This window comes from Onychomys torridus, chromosome 3 (assembly GCF_903995425.1).
Source record: "Onychomys torridus chromosome 3, mOncTor1.1, whole genome shotgun sequence".
NCBI lineage: Eukaryota > Metazoa > Chordata > Mammalia > Rodentia > Cricetidae > Onychomys > Onychomys torridus.
The window spans coordinates 51,973,522-51,996,415 of NC_050445.1; the positions used below are offsets into that span (position 1 = coordinate 51,973,522).

Here is a 22,894-nt window from a genome sequence, read left to right on the forward strand (position 1 = left end):
CTTTTAGAATAGGAAGTCAATATTGCTCAGCCGGTGATTCATATGCAAATGAACCCTCCTGGAACATTTTAGTTTGAAAAATAAATAATTAGCAGACTGGAATGCATCTGGGGTCCTAGAATCACTTACCATAGCCATGCTTAAAAAAAAAAAAAAAAAAAAAAAAGCCAAGGTTGTTTTATTGACATCAAGAGTAGCCAAGCCTTTGGTTTCATTGCTCTGATACTCTAGAGCCCTCCATGGGCACTGGGGATGTGACTTATAGCACAAAACTGGGCACTTGGTCATTCTGTGTCCACTGTATCAGTATTTGTGCCAATGCACACATAAGTACCAGCAGAAATTCCTGGTGAGTCCTCTAAAGTCTGGCAGATCCTTGTTTTTCATGTTTGAAAGAGGAGATAAGAATACAGGGAGGGCTGGGCACAGATAAGACAGAAATCTGGAGGAAGGGTGCAAAACCCAAAATTTGAAATATTATAGAAAGTTAAAAAATCTGTTATTACTCAACAGGTTATTATCCTTATCAACATACGGGCTTCCATATGCTTCCAGTAATCTCTAACTGTGGAATGTGGGAAAGGAAACACCACATCTTGGTGGTGCCTTGGCTTCAGAATTTTACCTTTTTCAAAAGTCGCCTTTAAAACCCATTTCTTTTCCTATTAGACTTATTGTCCAGCACAGCAATACAGCAATTTCCCTAAATGAATCACCATGTAGGGATCAGCAACTTAACACAGTCATGCCCTGCTTTAAAAGACGCCAGGGACAGGAAACACTCTTAAAATGCAGGGGGGCATGGTTAACCTCAGTTACCCCACATGTGGAAGACACTATTACTCACATCCTGAGTCAGTATCACCCACAGGTAAAGGCTACCTGCATTGCTGCCCAGAGTTATAACTTGAACTGTGTCCTTTTGCTTTTGGTTTATGAAAGCATTATGCTGTGACATTTGAAGTCTTTTCTGGGACAGGCTTGGGAACAGACGTGATGGTTTAAGGGGGTTAGCAGGACGATTCGGAAATGGCTAATTTGCTTCTTTTAAAAAACACTCCCAGGGTGTGCCCAATGAACTCAGAGAATATGATGAAATTCTGGAAAGAAATTAATTTTAAGTTTCTCTTTAAAAATGCACTGTGCCATTTAGCATGCAATGGGCCACAGGGAGAATTCAAGTAAGTTAGGAAGCAGCAGTTTGCTGAGTCTGGAAGAGAGTAGAGCTAAGAGCTACGTAAAAGAATCAAGTGAAAAATTAGTACAGTTTAAGCTCAATTTTTTTTTTTTTGAAAAGTAAAGAACATCGAATCCTTGCCCCTCAAGGATTTTCTTTCTTAAAAGATTTGCTTTGGTAGCAATTATATTTGATGTACAGCCAAGATGTTTAATGTTTAAGTTCAGATGGAGCACTGTCTAATATCAAGAATGAAGAATCCTCAGTAACAGTACATATAGGGTAACATTCCCTCATTCCTAAGCACAGGAAGTAAAAAAAAAAAAATCAAAACAAAAAAAACCCCTTCATAATTTGACTTTACATTTTTCACTCCTAATAAAAAATGCATTCTCTTGAGAGCACTACCCAGTCTAAATGAGCCATGGCAAACCAATCAAATGACATGGATGTTATTTCTAATGCTGACTCCACATTTACAATTTGAATAGTGTGGGAGATTATAGATACACGGCCTATAGAGAGTTATAAATCTCTGTTTATTTTATTAACTATTACAAGACATACCCTGAGGAGGACAGATCAATAATGGACCTTGTGGTTTCCTGATGGAATGCTGCAATTATTTTCTTCCATTACAATTTAAATGTAACTCAATTTTACCCATCTATCATCTTTATGATAGTGATAAGAAACATCACTGAATGTTTGTTTTTCTGCCCATGCCTAATTCCTTGTTTGCATCTTTGGATTTTTGTTCTTGAAAGCTTTCCTTGCCCCCTCTGACTGCTTGGAGTGGTAGCCCTTTAACTCCGGCACTTGAGAACGGAGATGGAAAATTACTACCTTTGGTTTCCTTTATTTTGGGAAGCAGTTGGCTACTCTTTGGAGTACAAATGATATTTGAGAAACAAGGAAGCCCAGTAAAAACAACCTACGTGGTTGACTTCTTCTGGAGCTAAATTGTCTCATTCTTAATGCAAAGCTTGACTTCAAGTACATAAGCAGGACATTCTGTTGTGCCAAGGCCAGTTTAAAATTTAAGTCAGAGCACGAAGCAGATTTTCTTGAGTGTAATGCAACTGGATCCAGCTGCTGTCTCCACCAGTGTCATCTTGCTTAGACATTAACTAATTAAGCTGTATGGACTTTGGTCACTCATAACATATAGTGAGGGAAGTGAAGACTCTCATGAGAAACAGAACCGCAATATGCCTTCTTAAAAAGAAACAAACTGATCATTGGAATTTGACTCTCTGTATCTAGGCATTTTACGGTAATAGCTGTCTTTTAATAAGTCAGGACTGATGGGTATTACTGTATTTGTCCATATGACAGGTTCTACATGAGTCCAGACTGCCTAGAGAATGTAAATAATGTTCTCAAGTTCACCAGGTAGAAACAGTGGGGTCAAGGCCTGAACCTAGATCTTTCTATGCTGTGGGATGTTCTGTATGCTGTGAATGTGTTGTTCTGATTGGTTGATAAATAAAAAGCTGATTGGCCAGTAGCCAGGCAGGAAGTATAGGCGGGATAAACGGACAAGGAGAACTCTGGGAAGAAGAAGGCTGAGTCAGGAGTTGCCAGTCCACCATCCAGGGAGCAGCACGTAACTGCACACAGGTAAAGCCACAGAACACATGGCTACATATAGATTAACAGAAATGGGCTGAGTTTAAATGTAAGAGCTAGTCAGTAGTTAGCCTGAGCTAATGGCCAATCAGTTTTAATTAATATAAGCTTCTGAGTGATTATTTTATAAGAGGCTGTGGGGTCTGTGAGGCTGGGCAGGACCAGAGAAAACTTCAGCTACAGACCTAAGGCTCCCTTCCTTCATTAGACTATACTGGCTCCCAAGGAGCTAATTTTATAGTCACCTTATAGTGCCAGGTGGATTAAAGAATCATTGCATGTTCTGTGAATACCTGAGAAGTAGGTTATGCTACTTGCATGTTGCAGGTGAAACCCAGTGTTCTTGTTCACACAAGCGTTCTGTAAACCAGGCCTTTTGCCATGGAGTGCCTGCTGCCAAGCATTACTTTCCCCCTGCACTTGATTCATACTCATTATTAAGATGACCAAGATGTCACCGTATATCAACCACATTCGAGACAGGACTCCATGCCCGGGAGTAGTTGGCCAATATAAAACAGATGTTATGTTATATTTATTTGTTTATTTATTAATTATTTCTCTCTCTCTCTCTCTCTCTCTCTCTCTCTGTGATTTTTGTTTTGTTCTGGTATACTTTATCTACTGGTTTTCATTTTTATTTTTTGTTTTCCAGTTTTGTTTTTCTTGAGGAAGAGAAAGCTGAGGCAGAGAACATGAGGTTATAGGAGTATGAAGTAGGGAGGATCTGGGAGGAGTCAGGGGAGGGGATATAATATGATCAAAATATATTGTATGAAAACAATTTTAATAAAAAAAAACTAAAAAAAGGATGACCAAGATGTTGGGGAAATATTGACTACAAGTTTACTTTTTCAAATGTTTACACAGTAGAGTGTAGCTTTGGTAATGGGACCAAAGGAAAGAGTGCAATGCACTAACAATATCTTACATAAAGAACCTTGTCTATCTCAACAGCCGTCAGAAATCTTTTTTAAAATGTATTTCAAGTCTCCCAGTAAAATACATAGTATACTTCCAGAATAAGATTGCTGTTGATTTGGGATTTTAGATAGTTCTCCTATTCAACACATTTGCATCTGTAGTAATTGTCTCAGTGTGTCCATAAACTATTTTTTCCTGGACTTTCAAGTTAATAAATTCCTTATGTATGATTGGTGGAGAGTCTAGTAATTTGAAGTGGATTAAGGGATTTATAATGCTGTTTATCTCCAAATAGAAGGAAGTGGTTTTTTCTTTTCCTCCTAAAGTTGGGTCACTACAAAGTTTGCATATTATAGGGCGTTTTCTCAATGATTTTTACTTTGCTCAATAATAGCTAATGTAATATGCATTAACCTAAAATAACTTGAGTCCATACTGAATTGAGATGTTTATAAGGATTCACCAATGAATGGGGGAAAAAAAGGCAGGAGAGATATTTTAAATGAATTTAAAATTATTGTGGATGTACAAACTAATAGAACTCATAGTTAGATGTCACTGTAAATAAACCCTTTAAGAGCCACATTCAAACTCAACAGAAAAATATGTGTGCATTGTGAAAATCAAGACCATATTCTTAGCCCTGGCTGTTTTGGAACTCACGCTGCAGACCAGGCCGGCCTGGAACTCAGAGATCTGACTGCCACTGCCTCTGCCTCTGGAGTGCTGGGATTAAAGGCATGCACCACCACAGTCTGGCCTAAGATTATGTTCTTTTAGAAGGTCTATTATAACGAACAACACCAGTATTCCATGGATGGGCACCTGCAGCTTAGGATAATCTCCCAGAAACCGAATTAAATGTAGAGACGAGCTCAGAAGCACAAATAAGGCATGGGTGAAAATGATGTGCCCTCAGAATTATCAGATGACTCAGAGGGACTTTCTGTTGCAGATGTGAGGAGATGCTGGTAAAGACTGTGACTAGATACAATCATGAAATGTGAGGAGAGAGAAAGCAATATAGCTCGATCACCAATAAGGCCTGAAACAGAAGGTGGTCCTCCCTGATACCTAGAGCTTGACCCTCCAGTAGAGATACGTTTTATATGTGGTGGGGAGATGGGAGGGCAAAAAGTCCCTCTGATGGATCTTGTCACACACACTGAGGACTGGGCAGGAGCCTAGGTAGAAAGGAACCACCACAGCACCCTTCAGCTTGTCCAAAGAACACTCAAGTCTGTCCATACATGTATTAGAGCTATTAATAGCAAAACCACACAATGTGTGCCTAGTCTTGAAACTTCATGCTAAAAATAAAGACTTGGTTCCAAGATATCATTAAAAGAGTCACCTAATATTTGGCCAAGTTAATGAGCCAAGACCAAACAATCATCTTATTTCTTAGAGCCTTCCTAACTGCTCAAGCCCTGTAAACAATTTTCTTCATGCTGCCATCGTTTGTAGGGCAAGGCTGGGAAATGACTCTATGCTGATGATGGGAACACTTTCCGTTGACCAGGTATGTGAAAACAGAGTGTGTGTAGTCTCGGTTTCAGAAGAATTTAAGCCATTAGTAAGCGGAGAAGATAAACAGGCAAATAAAGAACGGAGCTTTGCAGGTATTTGTCTTTATGGAATTTGGCCAGTGCGAAACTTGGCTTCCCTTGCAAGGAGACTGTTGGCAAGTTACATCTTGTTTCCCACAAGAATTTTTGAGATGGGAGTGATAATGGTTTCAGGTGTGGCTTTGGGGGCATTTTTCCTACGTGATAAAACCAGCCTGCATTTGATTGGATAATCTTGCCTCTTTGTTCCCCCTGGATCACTAAAAAACGTCAAAGCGTGTAAGACAAAGTTCAGAAGGTTTTGAGTCTTTCTAAAATGAGTAAGAACATTTATAACTGGGAGGCTGAAATGTGCAAACTAAAACATCGAGATATGATGCCAGCATGCTCCTGCAAAGTCAACTGTCTTTTTAACTTTCCAATGGGACAAAGGCCAAGCATCAGGGTCCTGTGCCCTGGAAGCCTGAAGGAACTCCCAAAAGGCTCTTTAAACCTATGTTGCTCAGCCAGCTTGCTGGATGCAGGGAAAGTGTTTTCTCTAAGATGCTCTGCGTATCACATTTGCACTTTTGAATCCCAGGTTTCAGAAAGCCCTCCAGTTGTCTTCCATCCTTTTATAGTATTTTCTATTGAAGAAAAGGGCAGCCTGATGAAGGATTCAATTGTGTCTTAAAGAGTTCACAATGTATATTCAATGTGTGAGGGGGCAATATGTCTTAGCTGAGACTGGTGTGTGCGTGTTATGTGCTTTATCAGGCCTTGGAGGGGACAGGAGGGACATTTTGTCTTTGTTTTAGCAAAGGATGTATTTTCTGAGTTCTATAAAACAGGTAAGTAATTTTCCAAATAGGGAAGTATCCCAGGCATCCCATCAAGAGCCACCCACATGTTCTTGAATGCATATACCCTGGGTACACTGCGGTAGAATTAGGTACTTTCTCTTATCAAGTACATAGTGAATGTTCTTCCTAGTTGCAGTTATAACCCATATTTCATAGAGTGTAAACTGCTCGGACAAGACACACATTTCCAAAGTCCAAATGTTGGTAGATAGGATTGAGAGTGACACTATCTGTTCAGTTACGGTCACTGAGGGTCACAGTGTTAGGTGGTACTATGCTATATGTGCAAATCTGGGCTCAATGGACTCCTTAGGTTGGTGTTCTTCCTCTGTCACTAAAGGATCAAATGACTAGCAGAAAAAATTCTCTACTTACAGATGGCAAGTTCTACTTTATTTAAATAAAATTTTCCTATGGTTTCCAGTGAAAACACCATTTTTAGTGATCATCAATCCAAAACAAATAGTGTTGTGCAGGAAAGCAAATCTGTATTAAAATCATGTTTTCTTTTTAGTATAGTGTGTGTGTGTGTGTGTGTGTGTGTGTGTGTGTGTGTGTGTGCGCTCATGGGTGCAAAAATTATTTTGTGTGGGCAAGTGGAGGCCAGAAGTGAGCCTTGGGCGTCACTCCTTCGTACCTGATTGTTTTTATTTATTTATTTGAGACTAGATCTTTCTCATTGGCCTGGAGAATGCCAATTAGGCTAAATTGGCTGACCGGTGAGCCCAAGGCATTTCTGTTATCAGTACTGGGGTTACAAGCATGTACCACACAACACCTCTTTTCTTCACATGGTTCTTGGAATGGAACTCAACTCCCCATGCTTACACAATAAACAGCTACCTCCCCAGCCCCACATAAATTTCATAAGATACTATTTTAATCATTAATGAAGATCAATTTCCTAATTTTCTTACAAAGAATTTGTAAATATTTTGAATACAAATCATTCACTAACCACAGAGAAGCCTGGATATCCTTTCTTTAGACTGGCATCTATTCTGCTTTATACCTAATCTTAAGTAGGAAGCCTATATGACTTACCCTATTGAAACAGTGCTCATGGTTGGGTCCATAAAAATGCTGGAGACATCTCACATTGTTTTTGTTGACAATCTTGTTGAAGAACTCATTGACATATTTGATGGGGAATGCACAAACTGCCGATCGATTTGTGGGTTCAGCAGAATCTGGCTTGCTTTGTGCAAACACGCCGTAGAGAATGTCATCATTTGGGCTGGCTCCTATTTGCTTAGCAAGATTGGCCCCAGGCTTACTGACATATGCAGCTTGGAGGATATTAAACACTTCCTCCCTTGTGGATCTCTTTCTCCTTTTTTCTGTGAGAATACACTCCAGAGGCATTTCCATGTAAGAGTGCAACCCAGAGTCTACAGAACAGAACCTGATTATTCTTGTGTGAAAAGTTTGAGCATCTAGGGTTTCCTTTTGGACAGTCAGAAAGTAAATAAAATGGTTGCTTTCAAAGGCATGTATGTACTTTATGGGGTAGGAATCTCGGAATTCAGGTAAGACATCAATATAGGACTGGTCCGTCAAAAACTTAAAACCATCTAGGGTTTCCTTCAGCCGTCTCACTGATATCGAATGCAATGAATTATCAGGAAAGAAGGTAGAATTTATCGTATTTCCCACAAAGAAATTGATGAACCGGTCCTTTTCAGACAGGAGGACTTTGGATCCCAGGGCACTCACTACACAGTCAGGACACTGGCTGGACTCTTCATCTACATGTGGGGAGAACATGCAGTGAACCTCGGACTGTATGTCAGCAGTATTACCAGGTGGAAGGACATGCCGCTGGCAGGTCCCTCTGTTGACACTGCCACAGCTAATGAGTTGATCATCATAGTATGTATCAACAAGCAGAGCCATGTTGATGTTGTCTTTCCAAACGCCTCCTGATGAATTGGCTTTGCTGCTGCAGTCCTGACACGGAGAACAATCTGGGTGTTCCAACACCGGTCCAGTCTTGTACTCAGACACCTTCTGAAGGTCTTTGTCATTTAAAACATAAATGTAGTTTGTGGCTCCAAGGTAAATATGATGCTCATATAGAACGACGTTCTGGATGGGGGTTTCTGAGGTGAAGTTGGGCAGCTGATACTTCATGTTCATGTTCATCTCGGACTTCACTAGGGCCTCCTTGCACTCCCCATGGCTTCTTTGCACCAAGGTCAACAGCAGCACCAGAATGCCAGGTGACAGCACAGTGGGAGCCTTCATTGTGAGAAGTTGATCTGCCAAGATACATTCAAGCAAGAGCTGTTTAGTCGTCATTAGAAACCAAGAAGAAAAATGGAAGCCCTCCTCCAGCTTCATGAGCAGAAATAACATTTCCTAATTGGAATTTTTACATAGAATGGAATCAAAAACTGCTAGCTAGCTTCAAATAAAGATGCATTGTAGGGCTGGACATGACTCCACATAGTTTAATTTTAGAAGTCAAGCCACGAACGAGTAATTTTCAAAGACCATTATGTGATGCAAACAATGTTCTGTGCTGAGGCCCAATGCAACAACTGTGAGACATTCAGGAGCTGGATAAGAAACATAGCACATTCTTTCTTGGCCCCTCGCTGGGGGCTTAATGTGGTTTCATATCTGTGGCTAATGACTAGGTTGATACTTAAACTTTCTTGGTTAGTCAAGTAAAGGAACTGTGGTTCAGATTCATTTATTCTAGAAATCACAGCAGGCATTGTTTCCTTGGGAGCATGTAGAATTACGAGGCTAAATTTAACTTCCTTTTGGAAGAAAACAATCATAAATCCTAGAAGCGCGCACGATCACATGCTGTTTATAGGATTTTGTGGGCAAGGAAAAGGTATGGCTATAATTTGGCTATCGTTAACCTATTGTTTCACACAGACAAATGCTTAATGAAAGATCACTAGGACTTCAAAAAGCAGCAGGCTGAAATGTGTAAACTAAAATTTAATCTTCAGAACTAAAGTTTTAGAGCTTTTACTCAGGAGAAAAACAACATATTGTTCATTATCAAGTCAAAAAGCTCTTTATTACAAAGAACATTATTTTAGCATTCTGTGGTATACACACACACACACACACACACACACACACACATAGACCAATGTTTCTCCCAGGAAGCGTGACTGGCTTGTTATTCAGTTTTTAAAAGTATAAGGGGCACAGGTTAAAGACATGCAAATTCTACCAATAATAGCTATGGGCGTGGTAGGGTATTGTTTTGCAAAAGAGAGACTTAGAATGAAGGAAACTAAATACCTATCACTGTGTTTTCTGTCAGGGTTGAAGGATGCTTAAAACCATATTTGGCATTACAGCGATGGTAAAGACTAACTTTGGATCCATGAGACCACACCCAAAGTCACCAAGTTACTAATATGTGCATGGCTCTGTGCTTACACTATGGAAAATGGAAAATGAGCCATGGCCCCTGCCTTTCAGTGAACCTAAGAACAGTTAATAAATAACACATAACACACAGGCACTGATGACTATACCTCCTGTCATTTCAACACCCCATATGGCACAAACCCCAAAACTACCAGTATCAGGAAAGGGAGAGATAGCTTCTGTATGGGATCATGGTATGTGAAATAGGTACATATTCATTATGTTGTTAGGTCCAGAAGGAAGACAGCATCTGTCTGACTCATTAATGTATTCCAAGAATTGGCTGCTGAGAAGCCTGGAACACAGCTGGAATTAAGCAAATAAATATTGAATCTGTGTGTAAATGAAAGATAAGCAGTAGGTTCAAAAACAAGAACTTGAGTCCATACTTTTTGATTTGGGGTCTATTAAATTTCTAAAACTTGGGAGCTTTAAAGAAATGATTGACCAGTAGCTATGATGGCCTAGAATGAAGTGAAAGAGGACCAGAAGCAAGATGGTGGCCCCAAGAACAGAAAGAGGGAGTGAGAGGCACAGTTCAGTAAGTAAGATTTGACACCTGTCTGGAAGGAATAAAGGCGAGGAGTCGTCTGGGCAGAAGGAGGAGTCGCTATAGCATGGCAGTAGCAACAGGAAGTTGGCTAAAAGACACGGATTTTCAGCATGCTGAGTGTAATTAAGTGATGGGAACCGAGTAAGGTTCTACAATAGGAACGGCTGGAAGGGTTCACCTCATTTATTGGGAAGCAGGTGCTTGGATTATGTGACAAATGAAATTCTGAGCAGATGAACATCTATGCCAAGGAACAGAGTAAATAATGAAAGGCTTCTGAGGAAAGCTGCCCTTATGGATGAGAGGCATGACTGGTCCAGGTGAGACACATCTGCTTTAAGCGACACAGTAGCAAGTGGAATCAGGAAGGAAAGCAAATTCACAACTCGGGGTACTTGGTACTTTGTTTAGAATAACAGAAATAATCTACATGTATATATGTAGACGTGAGAGTAAAAACCTAGGTGGGTATGCTTGTAGTGGGACTAGAGGAGAAAGAGGTGGCCAATGAGTTAAATCTGGGAGAATACCTACATTAAAAGAACTAAGTAAAGAGTCAAGAAGGCACTGAGACATCAGGAGCCAGCACTGACTCAATGCTAGAGAAGCCAGGCAAGGGTCTCAAGAAGAACTTAGTCCACATGGAGAGAACTATTTGTTGACCTTCAAAAGAGTGGTTTTAGTGGATTTAACTGTAGTCTTCCATACTATTAAGGTGAAAGGTAATGTGTATTTTGAGGAAGCAGAACGTTCATCCAAGTGAGAACAAGCCGAAGGCACCAGTGGTTGCTTAGAATTCACTGTCAGATTAGAAAGGTGTATGCTCATTTGCAAGACTTTCTCTTCTACTAACACCAATTTGGTACCTACAAAGACACAGTGTTCTTTTCTGGAAAGCTCATAGTTCATTAGTCGAGGCAATGAGTTAACAGAGAGCTGTATGAGTAGACAGGAAACCAGACCGCAAATGAGGCTAGAATTCATTCCTTGATGAAGATTCCTCACAGACACACTAGTTTTGTGCAAATCAGAGAAGCAGTGGAGAGCACATGGTGTGGGCAAGACAGCGGCAAGTACTAGAGTCTGAGAAGTGGGTGATGGGCCCAAGTGAGAGACAAAGCTGACGACGCAATATTCCAAACAGGTATTCCTAAGATTCCCGGAACAGAAGAGAGGTCATGTTCTCTGATACAGCCAGAGTGGAGAAGTCACATGACAGTACAGAAATGGCGAGAGGTTCAGAACATGATACCTCTTTGTTCTAAAAGTAAATCAGAGTGCACAGACATGTGTTTCAAGTCGTGGATGGAGAGGAGGAACTAGGGACTTCAGCTGGATGAAGAGGTTCAAAATAACTAAAGCAGAGCCTGCAAACTGAGATCAGTAAGGAATTAATGAAAGGGTCCTTTTGAGCCCCGGGGCTTCTTTAAGGTACGATACAATCAACATTCTGTGACCTCTGCTTCACACTCATGAAAGAGAAGAAACCTGGTGGACAGTTGAGGGCACAGTAGCCTTCAGGGTCCACATGAAGGGATCTGGCTGAGGATATAGGCTTTGGGGTGATGTTCAGCAAAGCTGGAAAATCACAGTTGTACTGGAGAGCAAAGGGAAGTTTCAGTAAGAAATTGCTGAAAGAGGTCCAAGCTATGTAATAATAAGAACAACAATAACATGCATTGTGTGCTTACCACATGCTGGGTATTCTGCTAAACCGTCTGATTTCTCTCCACAAACATCCTGTGAAGAAGGAAGTATGGTTAGCATCCTCTTCTGGACGAGCATGCTTGTCAGGAGTCAGCCAATGTGACTTTGGTTCCCCGCCTAACAGACACAGCCCACCCTGAGATGCTTCATTAACACTGACACAGCTTCCTACACAGAGAGGTCCCAGTGCAGCAGAAGTTTCCCCACCAGCTCTTCCCTGTCTAGTCATGTGACTTAAGGCCATCCATCCACCTCTGTGCCCACATTTTGATACTCTCATGTGATTGTTCCTAAGTATCAAAAAGAGGGGCTACTTTGAAGATGTATGACCATTTTAGAGTATATATAAAGGCTGGGAATAGAACTCGCTTTTTTGATGTATAATTCCCATTGTTTTGAAATATACTAGAACATATTTGGTGCCAAGTAGAGAAACAAGAAGAAATGAGAAGGAAGGATTAGCGATAAATTGTCTTATCAGTCCAGAGTATATTATATGAAAAATTAAAAGTTTTCTCAACATGACATATATCAGTATATCTTCCAAGATTGGGAACACTGTATTTTCTCCAAAAAAAAAATATAATATGAGGGAAATAAGTGAATACATTTTTCCTAAAGGAAGGCCAAACAACGTTATAATTTATTTGCCTCCAAGTTGATGCCCATTAAAACAGTACTGAGTGTGCATGGCTTATAGCTTTTCTCTTGTGAAAGAAACTTCAAAATGATCTTTATTTTATTTTTACAATCTGAGAGATTACATGTTTGAGAAATAAGAATAATGTTCTAAGGTTGATACATATGACACTCACTGTACTAAGGCTGAACTAGCTAGAATTCAGCAAATGTATAAACAAGCTTTTTGTTATCTCACTTGATGGGACAGCAAAGCAAAAGAAAACCAGAAGAGAAGAAGGATGTAATTAATCATTTAATAGACACCATTTTCTTAACCATTCCAGCTCATTAAGACTAGTCTCTGTTTACAAAATTGTGTGTTGGTGAGACCAGAGTGCCAAGTACAGACTCTGGTGCCAAGTGCACAACCACATACTCTGGTCAGGTGCATTGTGGGACTCACCTCCTTTGTGAAGACGGCTCTGTAAATACAATGATGGATGCATGTTAGTGTAGTGTCTGGCCTGTGGTAGGTCAACAAATGTTCTCTATTACCATTGTTTATCCCAAATCTCAGAAAACATAGATGGGCATCTATAATGTGCCAGGTACCAAGAAGAAGGCTGAAGATTCAAAGATGATTAAATTACTTTCCAACTGTCAGTGAGAACAGAAACTAGTAGGAAGGACAGACAGCCACACAACAGTTTAAACTCAAAGCAAGGAGTTCAAAGAAGGGAAATATAGCCTGGTGATGGAGTTAAATGACCTTGTCAATCAGTTATGGTCCTTTCCTCATTACACATTCATAATTTTGAGAAGCAGAACCTAGTTCCAGTTGTGGCAATGAAGCTAAGTTATGTGACCCAAAACAAGTCACTCAGCAACTTTCTAGTTTGTAAAGTGAGTTTTGAACAGTGGCATGCTAGGGTCCTCTGGTACTGGCTTAGGACACCTATTTTGTGGCTGTCTTCCTAGCTTATATTTCAGTGACCTTATCTTGACAGCCCAAAATCAGCATGGTGGTAGTCCTACATCATAGGAATTGGCAAATACTGCAAATTAGAGCTTTGACCTCCCACACAAGAACAGTTATTAAATATTTACTGGCATTCCTGAACTGAACCAGTGAACTCCAAAGTATGTTCTGACTGTGACAATTCTGATCTCAGGGATGACTTTTCTATAGTCACCTGTCACACCAGTGCCATCAACTTTCATATGTTACTCTTGCTTCTCCAGCTTTATGCCAGATCTAGCTATGCCAGAAATTTTAATGTTTATAATGGCAGTGACTTCAGAAACACTCCTTTCCCATATATTTTTGCCTTGCTCCATTTTTCCTGTGACGTGTGTGAATCATACTTTCAACACCGAATGTCTTTTCCACCATTTCTGCTCCTTTTTTTCTCTTTGAAATAGTGCTAGCCACTTAATGGATTTTTTAAAAACTAAATGGAACATATAAAGATGATTCAAACAGACTGACTAATTCATTTTCTTGAACTGTGCACATAGCAGATAACACTGAATCACCTATAAAGCATTTCTTGATTTCTCTGCAGTTGGTAATAAGTATACGCTCACCGAGCAAACATTTCCTGTAAGTGAGCACCTCCGTGCCATCTCGGTCATTAAACCTGTGGCATTTAGGAGTCTTTTCATTAGAGATGGCCTGTTAACTATGAATTCCGGCTCAGCCCAACTGTCCAATCTGCCATCCAACTCTTCTCTCCACCTATCTGCTTTGAGCTTTCTCATGAAAATATCTTGTGTTGGTAATATCATTCCTCTCAAATCTAGCAGTATGGTGGGTTTTCAGATATTTGTTGAGTGGCATCTATGCCGCTCAAGAATTCAACCAGCAACAAGTGTTGCATTCAAAGACTGACTCCTCAGGAAAGATCACAGCAGGTGTAATGGGACACTTCTTAAAGAGGAAGCCTCTGTAAACTTTGACACAATTAACATCATTTAGGACCTGATTCTTCTCAGAAGTCACAATGATATACAACTATGTTGAAAGCACTTTCTAGTTTACAAGATAAACTCAGTTATATTTTTCTAACTACAATCATAAGGTCAATGTTATTCTCATTTTTTTCAGATGACATATGTGTTAGAAGAGAATGAAATGTTAGCTAAATGTACACAAGAAATCAAGGTCTCAGGGAGGGAGAGGGAACTGTAGTTTTATGTAAAATAAAATTTAAAAAAAACCTTTAAAGAAAAAAGGAAAACAAGGTTTCCTTAGTATTCTAGTTTTTAAAATATATGATGCTTATTTGAACTGTTTCTAATTAGTTGCATTTCTAGGGAAAGGGTTTTATTCAGAAGGCACAGTGCCTAAACGAACCCTTATTTGTACCTGCCAGCACCTCTTATTTCTTCCTGGGGCAGCTCTTTCAAAAGCTCTCTCTCCTCATCTCCTGAGATTGCCTATCAATCATGCTGCCCACTTCTCACTGCAGGGAGAGTCTGCTCAGCAGACAGGCTTTTCACTGAGCTCCTGCTTCTGAGCCAGTGCTCAGTCAGGGTGAACACATGACCAGAGCAAGGACAACCATATGGATGCTGGCAGCGAACCACTCATGTTCAGAGCTTCCAAACATACAGATGATAGCACCTTGATATCACATCTACTATGTGGGCAGAGCCAGCCCGAGTTGAAGCTGGTGCTATGGGCACAAGAGCTCAGACATGGAGAGGGGAAGGTTCTCACTATCATTGGGCTATCTCCAACCACCATATTTTAAGCTTAAAGGAGCCAATGAAATTGTGTCTTTCCCTCTTCCTTTTGGTGAGCAGTTTCATAATGATTCCTTTACTCCTTGCAAATCACAAGCAAATAATAGCCAGGAAAAAATATATGAATGTATGAGTTCATACACAAGGTCAAATGCATAAAAACAAACTTTGCATGAAATAGAGAAGATCAGGCATGTTCAGAGTGGTATGGCCCTACCCTAGACTACATAAAATACTCAAATAAGTGGGACAGAATGGTTTCTTTGTGGTTTTGAACAATTACTTGTAAATATCTCACTTGAAACCTGGGAACATATTCATTAGGTGAGATTTCTGAGGTGGCATACTGTTTTCTTTTTTCCCCTACTCCGTATTTCTGAAGTCAGTTAGAATGTGTAGCATAAACTCAAGATGAAAATAATGTATCTAAATGATGAGTTAACATATAAACCTATAAAAGATTTCAACAATACATTTAAGTGTACAAAGGGAGTTTATAATTCTGGAAAATGGCTGAGATGCCACATTAAGGAAGCTAACCCATAAAAACAGTCACTGCCACGTATAATGGAGCTTGCAAGAATGTCATTCTAAGGAAAATTCTTAGCCCTCTCTAAATTTGCATTCTTTCCATTACCTTTAAAAGTAGGACTATAAAAGCTGAGGTGACTTGAGTAGGTAAAGTGCTTGACACGCATGTGTGAGGACCGTAGGGGATCCCCAGAGCTCACATAAAGTGATGAGGCATCATGCATGTCTGTAATTACTAGAGCCTCTGCTGCAAGACAGGAGGTGGAAATGGGAGAATATTCCGAAGTGGGTAACCAGCTAGCCTGGGATACACAATGATGAACAACAGGAGATTCTATTTCAAAGAACTTGGAAGATTAGGACCGACTCCATGGTTGACTTCCAACCTTGGCATGAACACCATGCATATGTCCACTCCGCCAGATTAGAAAAGGGAGGATCATACTAATAAAGTTATAGCAACAAGATTCCAATAAGAAGTTTCTGATGATGTTTCAAGTGCTGGATTTGTAAACAGTCACAGTACATGGTGTTACACAATAGTGAACAGATATTTGTGAGCATCTATTACATGACAAACAGTTGTCTAGGTACTGAGAACTTCTGTACTGAGAACTGTTGATTTGAAGACAGCAAGATAAACTCTATACTATAAGCCTGTAGCCTAAATTGAAACAAAAAAGGAAACCAGAGAACTGTTAAGAAAGCAAAGTTTACAATTTTTTTCTGGATTTTTTCAATATTAACCACAGTCTCTATAATAATAAAGACAATACACCATATCAAAATCCTTTCCAGAGCAGCAGTCAGATCCTTCCTTCCTTCCTTCCTTCCTTCCTTCCTTCCTTCCTTCCTTCCTTCCTTCCTTCCTTCCTTCCTTTCCCTCCCTGCCTATCCTTCCCTTTCTTCCCTTCTTCTTCCCCTTTCTTTTACTTTTTCCATTTCTCCTCACCTCCTCACCTGGAAGAGGTCAAACCCTTGGTCTTGAGTATGCTAGGTAAGTGGTCTACCAGAGACCTACATCCCAAGCCCAAGAAACTCTCACAACAGTGGTGTCCAATGGTGGATTAAAGGAACAGAAGGAAATGTTTGGATTTGTCAGCCCATCCAACTGCTCGTTTGTGTGACCACATTTCAATAATCCAAAATTCCCACAAGACAGTGTTATTTTTAATATTTACACATTAGTTGGTCCTAGAATACCTCTCTGGCACTCTAATGCTGCATAGAATTTTCTGGATAAGAGGTGGAATATGGTGGGGAGAGTGGGAGGAGACTGAGGCCAAAGACTGATGTGGAAGTGCCTTACCCTTCAGACAGCCTGGCCCGAGGGTCAGATGCTTTTGTTTCTACCTTGAGGGCTGGCCATGAAGGTCTTAAATAAATTATGGGATACACTGTCATTCACTTATGCTTATCATCCTGAGCCATGCCTTAGCCAGTCTGGCTTGCTCTGGACAGCAATGAGGAAGTTGGCCAGTGCTCTGGGAACGAATACCTGCCTTCCATTCCTTTACTTCTCTCTGCAGTTTAAATAGAGTTATTTGTTATTTCCTCACCCTTGGCCATCTTGTGGTTTTCCTCTAACTCAAGTTTCAAGTTCTTGAAGCCCTTAAAGTTCTTCCAAGACAGAGGCCACAGTTAGGGCCAAACAGGAACCACAAGTTTAAGGAGTAAGCCCATATCCCCATAGAGATTTAGGAAGTGAAAGTGGAGGAGACCCTTTTAAATCTCAAATACTGGATTCTTTTTTAGTGTAAGCATGTCCCATGGATGTATTTAAATGACAACCCTAGTTGTAAACATGTAGAGAAAAATGAGGGAGTGGCCACCTCTTGAGACAAACATACCTTGGAATGAAGAGACTTGGATGGAATCTATTTATTTTGGGAGTCGGACAGTTTTCTGTCTTTGGCTTGCCTGTTTTCTTGTTTTCCTTCTTTCCTTCCTTCCTATTTATTTAATGAATTGTACTGGGATTTGAACCTAATGCTTACATGTGAGGCAAGTGCTCTTCTATGTGGCTATGCCCCTCAGCCCCTTGTTTCCAGACACTCCTGCTGTGTCGTCCATGCTGCCTTTGAACGTTCTCTGTGGTCCAAGCATACCTCAAAATTCAGATCTTTCTATCCCAGCTTCCTCAGTAGCTAGAAGTAAGGCCTGGACCACCAGGCTTGACTCAGTTTTTAAGAGTTTGTTTCCCTAACACATACATAGTTGCAAACTATGCACAATTTCTTATTTTTATTTATTTTGTAAATAAATATATATCTAAAACATATTGTTTTAAATGTAATCAATAGGGTGACTGAGTTCATCAAGTGATTTTAAATATCAATATGAAGGTATAACTGTCAAAGGGCATAAATTTTTTTTTAGAGGAAGGTTATACAACTTGTACATTACATGAAATTTCATAAAAAAGATCTAGATCTGTATATTTATTAAAGATTCAGATATAGATGGCTATAGAAGAAAATGTTAAAATTGATGCTAGAATAATCTACATGCGTTATAATGAGTGGGACCAGGGGTCACTCCAAGCACTTTCTTGGGTGTTACACAGATGTTTCTTTAAATAGATAATGCTTTTGTTCTCATTCTTGTGTGGTTATCTCAGCCCTTCTCCTGATCATCATTTTAGAAGTTGAAAATGACAGACTTTTAGCCTAAGAAAAAGCCAATTGTGCATTTTCTACTTTCAATATATGATTAAGATCTTTGTCTAAGCCAGATATAGAAGAGTAAAGATTAAAAGAATAGAGTGCATTCTATCCTCAAGATTTTTGTCTCATAAATTCATAATCTGTTAGCAAACATCTTTGTTGTTCTAAGAATGGCTGAAAAGATCCAACTTCTGGGAAAAAAGAATAAATGGACATTTGTTTTACTATTGTGCATGTTGTAAAAAAAAATACCATTCAGAGCTTTCATTGAACTGTCAGAGTCCCGAATGATGGACAGGCATTTACTCCATTAATAAATGGTAGTTCATACAAGAACATTTCGTTATCCTCAGACATGCGGAGGTTGAACTCCCCCATTGTTAAGAACACGCTAAAAGACTTGAAATCAAAAGCAGCTTTTTTTTTTTTTTTTTTTTTTTTCTAATAGATGAATGGAATTTTGTAATTCAGATTATGTAAATGCTCTATCAGATTTTGTTCACTTAAGCCAGGAACAGTGAATAAAATAAACTCACAGATTATATCTTTCTGCATATGTAAGTTAAAATAAACTAAGCTTAGCAACCCTTTCCTGCTACATTCATATGAAGAGTTTGGAGAAGATGAACCTGATTGGGCGGTCAGAATGGGAACCAAGAGGGAGACAAATCCAGAGGAGAGGAAGCCAATACATTGCTCACTAGTGAATCAGACATCCCCTCCTGTCTGGGGTGGGAGTGGAAAATGTCCTGGGCATAAGGAGTGTTCTAGTTCCAAATGGGGGAGCTGTGCTCAAGAGTGGGTTAACCCATTTCTTTCCTTCCTTCTTCCTCCCCCAATTCCCTCCCTCCCCTTCACTATCTTTTGAGTGAGACAAGATCTTGTACGTTGTTTGGGCCGGTCTCAAACTGTCCTTTTTGTCTCTGCCTCCTAGTGCTAGGATTAAAGGCATGGGACACTACTGGTGGATCCCTTTCCTCTGGGTTTGCACAAGGCAAAAATCAAACATCTGTGCAGGGAAACAGGCAGTTAGCGGATCCACTTTTGTCATGGTGGCTGCGCCATAGGAAAGAAACCACATCCAGTAAGGAAGGGGAGAAGGACGGGAGGACACGAGGTGTTAGATGGGGGTGGTGGGGGTGTGTTCTTTCTAGGACACTTCTCACTTAGTTCTCAACTCTATTTTGCTCACATCTGGGAACATTTCCTAGGACGTTGACACTAGCTAACTGACTCTGAAACTGAGTGAATTAGGTCTTGGTTTTGAAGCCGAATTACACAATAGTTTTTCCTCTAAGCAAAGCAGAAATTGTGGTACTACTGTGAATAAATGGAATTACCAGACTGGGCTGTTACTTTCTACAGGTGAGGATTTTCATGAGTGAAAATAGTGCAATTATGTTGGAAGAAAAATCAAAAGCATACAAACATGTTGCGATCAATAGACCATCAGAAAATAAAGAACTAAGCACATTTTCTACAAAATAAAAATTAAATATCTTTAAATGAACAGAGAATGTCAAGTAAGCCAATCCCTATGAAGATAGGGCAGGGCAGAAAAGTAAGTATGGGACCCCATTTCTAACATTCCGTAAACACCCTGGATGCTTGGAAAAAAAAAATCAATAAACCTAAAGGTTAGGGCAACTTAAAAACAACTGTGCTCAGCATTGCATTTATATAACTGATCAATTGAAGAGAAAATAACTCAGGGCTGTGTGTGTGTGTGTGTGTGTGTGTGTGTGTGTGTGTGTGTGTACAGGCATGCATGCTCTTGCTCTTGTGTAAGGTGTGTGTTTGAGGAAGAGAAGAGCAAGAAGAAGGAATAGTCTTCGTAAATGACCCTTTTCACTTAAAGAGTCACTGCCAAGATGGCTAGGCATCTAGCCCCCACCCCACCGCTAGCAGTGCTACTGCTGCAGGAGCACAAGGAGAAGAAAGCTAAAGGCATCTGCCAGGAAGCAGAGATGGTTTAAGCTGGGTAATGACGTGAAGGTAAATGACTTGCTCAACAGTTAAGCTAGGCACAGACACTTTGGCCAGGAAGAACTCATACACAGACACCTTGAGGACAAGGTACATGGCTTTCCTGAATACAGTAGTAAAGAGTCTGTGTGGGAGGGGCAGGCATGGTTGAAACTGCCATATCACATTCACAGAAAACCTCGTGCATTCTGGTGAGGGCTCTGCATTCTATCTGTAGGTGGGAGCCCATGGACAGGGAAATTAGTACATACATCCATTTTGGTGACCACAAAGTGAGGAGACTGAAGGGGGAGGGAGCCAAAGGCTCTAACACAGTGCAGAGGGTCAGTCAACCATCCAGGCACAATGTTGTTGGATATTTGGATGCTGTGTAAGATGTATTGGCTGTGATTGGTGTAATAAAAAAGCTGAATGGCCAATAGTTAGGCAGGAGTTATAGGTGGGATTTCTGGAGAGAGAGAGAGGAAGTAGGAGATGAACTCGGTATGGGAGAGACACGAGGAGACAGGGAGGAAGCAGGGTGGGCTGCATGTGACAGAACGTAGAATATTAAAAATGGGTTTATAACTTCAGTTTTAAGAGCTAGTCAAAAACAAGCCTAAACTAAGGCCACGCCCTCGTAATTAACCAGTCTCTGTGTTGTTATTGGAAGGCTGGCAGTCCTGATGAGAAAGCTTGCTATGGCACAAAGGTGAAGATCAAGGAGAATAAATCATGGACTCCCTAAATCAGTGTCTTCTTACCCTCATCAGCAGGGGTATAAAATCCATCTCTGGCATTAGTTTTGTCTATCCAACAGCTACTTAGATTGAATTCAGTACATGTTCATCGAGGCCCTACTATGTGCTTGGCATATATCAGTAAACAGGCAAACACTCCAGTTCTTGTGAGAAACACTTACTAACAGAGGCATTCAGGTGACAATACACATAAGCAACCTGGATATAGAGTATATTAGAAGTTGACAGAGTCTGGAGGACTGGACTGTCTCCAGGAAGGGCACAGGGAGAAGTCTGGGGCTTTGAAAAATCTGTGTAGGTACCTTTTGAGGAAAAGGTTGAGGGAGGGAGAACTCAGTCAAATGAAATGTGAAAAGAGATGAAATTTCTGAGCACAGCCAAGAAGCAGGAACAAGGGACACATTTGGTGGGTTTGTGCCTGAGCCTTGGCAACCAGAAGATGAAGTCAAGAAAGACAACGAATCAGAACTGTAGGGTCTTTGTGAGCAGCTGTGAGATTCTGGCTTTTGTTGGAATGAAATGAGGAACAGTGCAAGGCGTGGTTTGAGGGAGTGCTTAGGTCTGAATGGAATCACCTTGAGCCTGTGAAGGAAGATGGCTGCTAGCAGGAGACAGTATGACACAGGGTGAGGCATGGAGCCAGTGGCAGACTGTGGAAGCAGTCCCACTGTGATGGATTGGCCTGGCATAGAAGGACATAATGAGTTTCTTTCTGGCTGAAATGGCTGAATTGTGGTTATACATTTTGATGACAGAGAGAATGGAAGTCAAATATCATGTGTGTGATTAAAAAGGGAAATAAAAATACAGATTTTATAGTAAGGAGAATAGTTTCCCCAGTTGCAGACATAGAGATGCAAGGAGTTAGGACAACCAGTGGTGTTTAAGACCAGGAGTTTTACGGGGATGTGCAGAAAAGCCAGTTTGGTTATGTTCATGGTTGAAGCACTATTTAAACAGCCAAGAGTTGTTGGGCATGTGGTGGAATATTTGTGTCTCAGAATGAAGAATAAAGGTCTGGGCTAAAGACTTAAGTTAAGAAGCAATCAGCATGAAGATGGTGCAAAAAGACAGGAAGCTGGGGAGACCACCATGATGGTTGATCTTCAGGGTCAATTTCATTGGGTTTGGAATCACCTAGTAGATGCACCTCTGGATCTGTCTGTGAGCATGTTTCCAGCAAGGTATAACAAGGGAGGAAAGAACTACCCAAATGTGTTGCAGATTAAACAGAAAGGAAAATAGGAGAAAGCAAGCTCTGCACAAGCATTCATTGCTTTTTGCTTCTTGGATGTGGACACACTGTGACCATCAGCCTCTCATTCTATCCATGTGCTTTCTCTGCCACGATGGGCTGTATTGTTGCAAACCACCAACCACCAACCAAAAGTGCCTCCTTCTCCCCTAACTTGCTTCTTGTTATGCATTTTGTTACAGCAACAAGTGAGGAATCAATACACTCTAAAAGGAAAAGGGCATAAATGATAAGAGGCATAGAAGTGAAGGCTGGGGTCAACAATGCTAACGGGCTGGAAGAACAGGATAGGTCAGTCAAGCTGAAAGAGCAGTTGCAGATCCTCATGGAACCTATACTTATCCTCGCCACACCTGCTCTTTGACTTGCTATCCTATCTGTTTCTCACATCTCCTGCATTTTCAGGCAGCATACTGGACTCCCATCTGCAGATACGGCAGACGTGCCTGTCTTATTGCTCAGTGTTACCTCTTACCTGCATTGCTGGTTTCCTAGCTGTTTTTCCCGCTCCACTCTTGTCTTGATGATCTGCTCAACAATGT

General features: G+C 40.5%; 1 protein-coding gene across 2 annotated transcripts in view; it reads right to left on the reverse strand.

The window, feature by feature from the left end:
• Met (MET proto-oncogene, receptor tyrosine kinase) overlaps window positions 1-22,894 on the reverse strand; it is a 108,185-nt gene that overhangs the window by 71,846 nt on the left and 13,445 nt on the right. Inside the window, exons 2-3 of one of the 2 annotated variants that reach the window (XM_036182875.1) lie at window positions 11,790-11,838; window positions 7,188-8,404 (exon numbers count right to left, since the gene is read on the reverse strand). In XM_036182875.1, the coding sequence (XP_036038768.1) occupies window positions 7,188-8,390 (1,203 nt within the window). In that variant the 5' untranslated portion in view covers window positions 8,391-8,404; window positions 11,790-11,838. The remainder of the gene's footprint in view (window positions 1-7,187; window positions 8,405-11,789; window positions 11,839-22,894) is intronic. The other variant, XM_036182876.1, reaches the window with a different exon arrangement.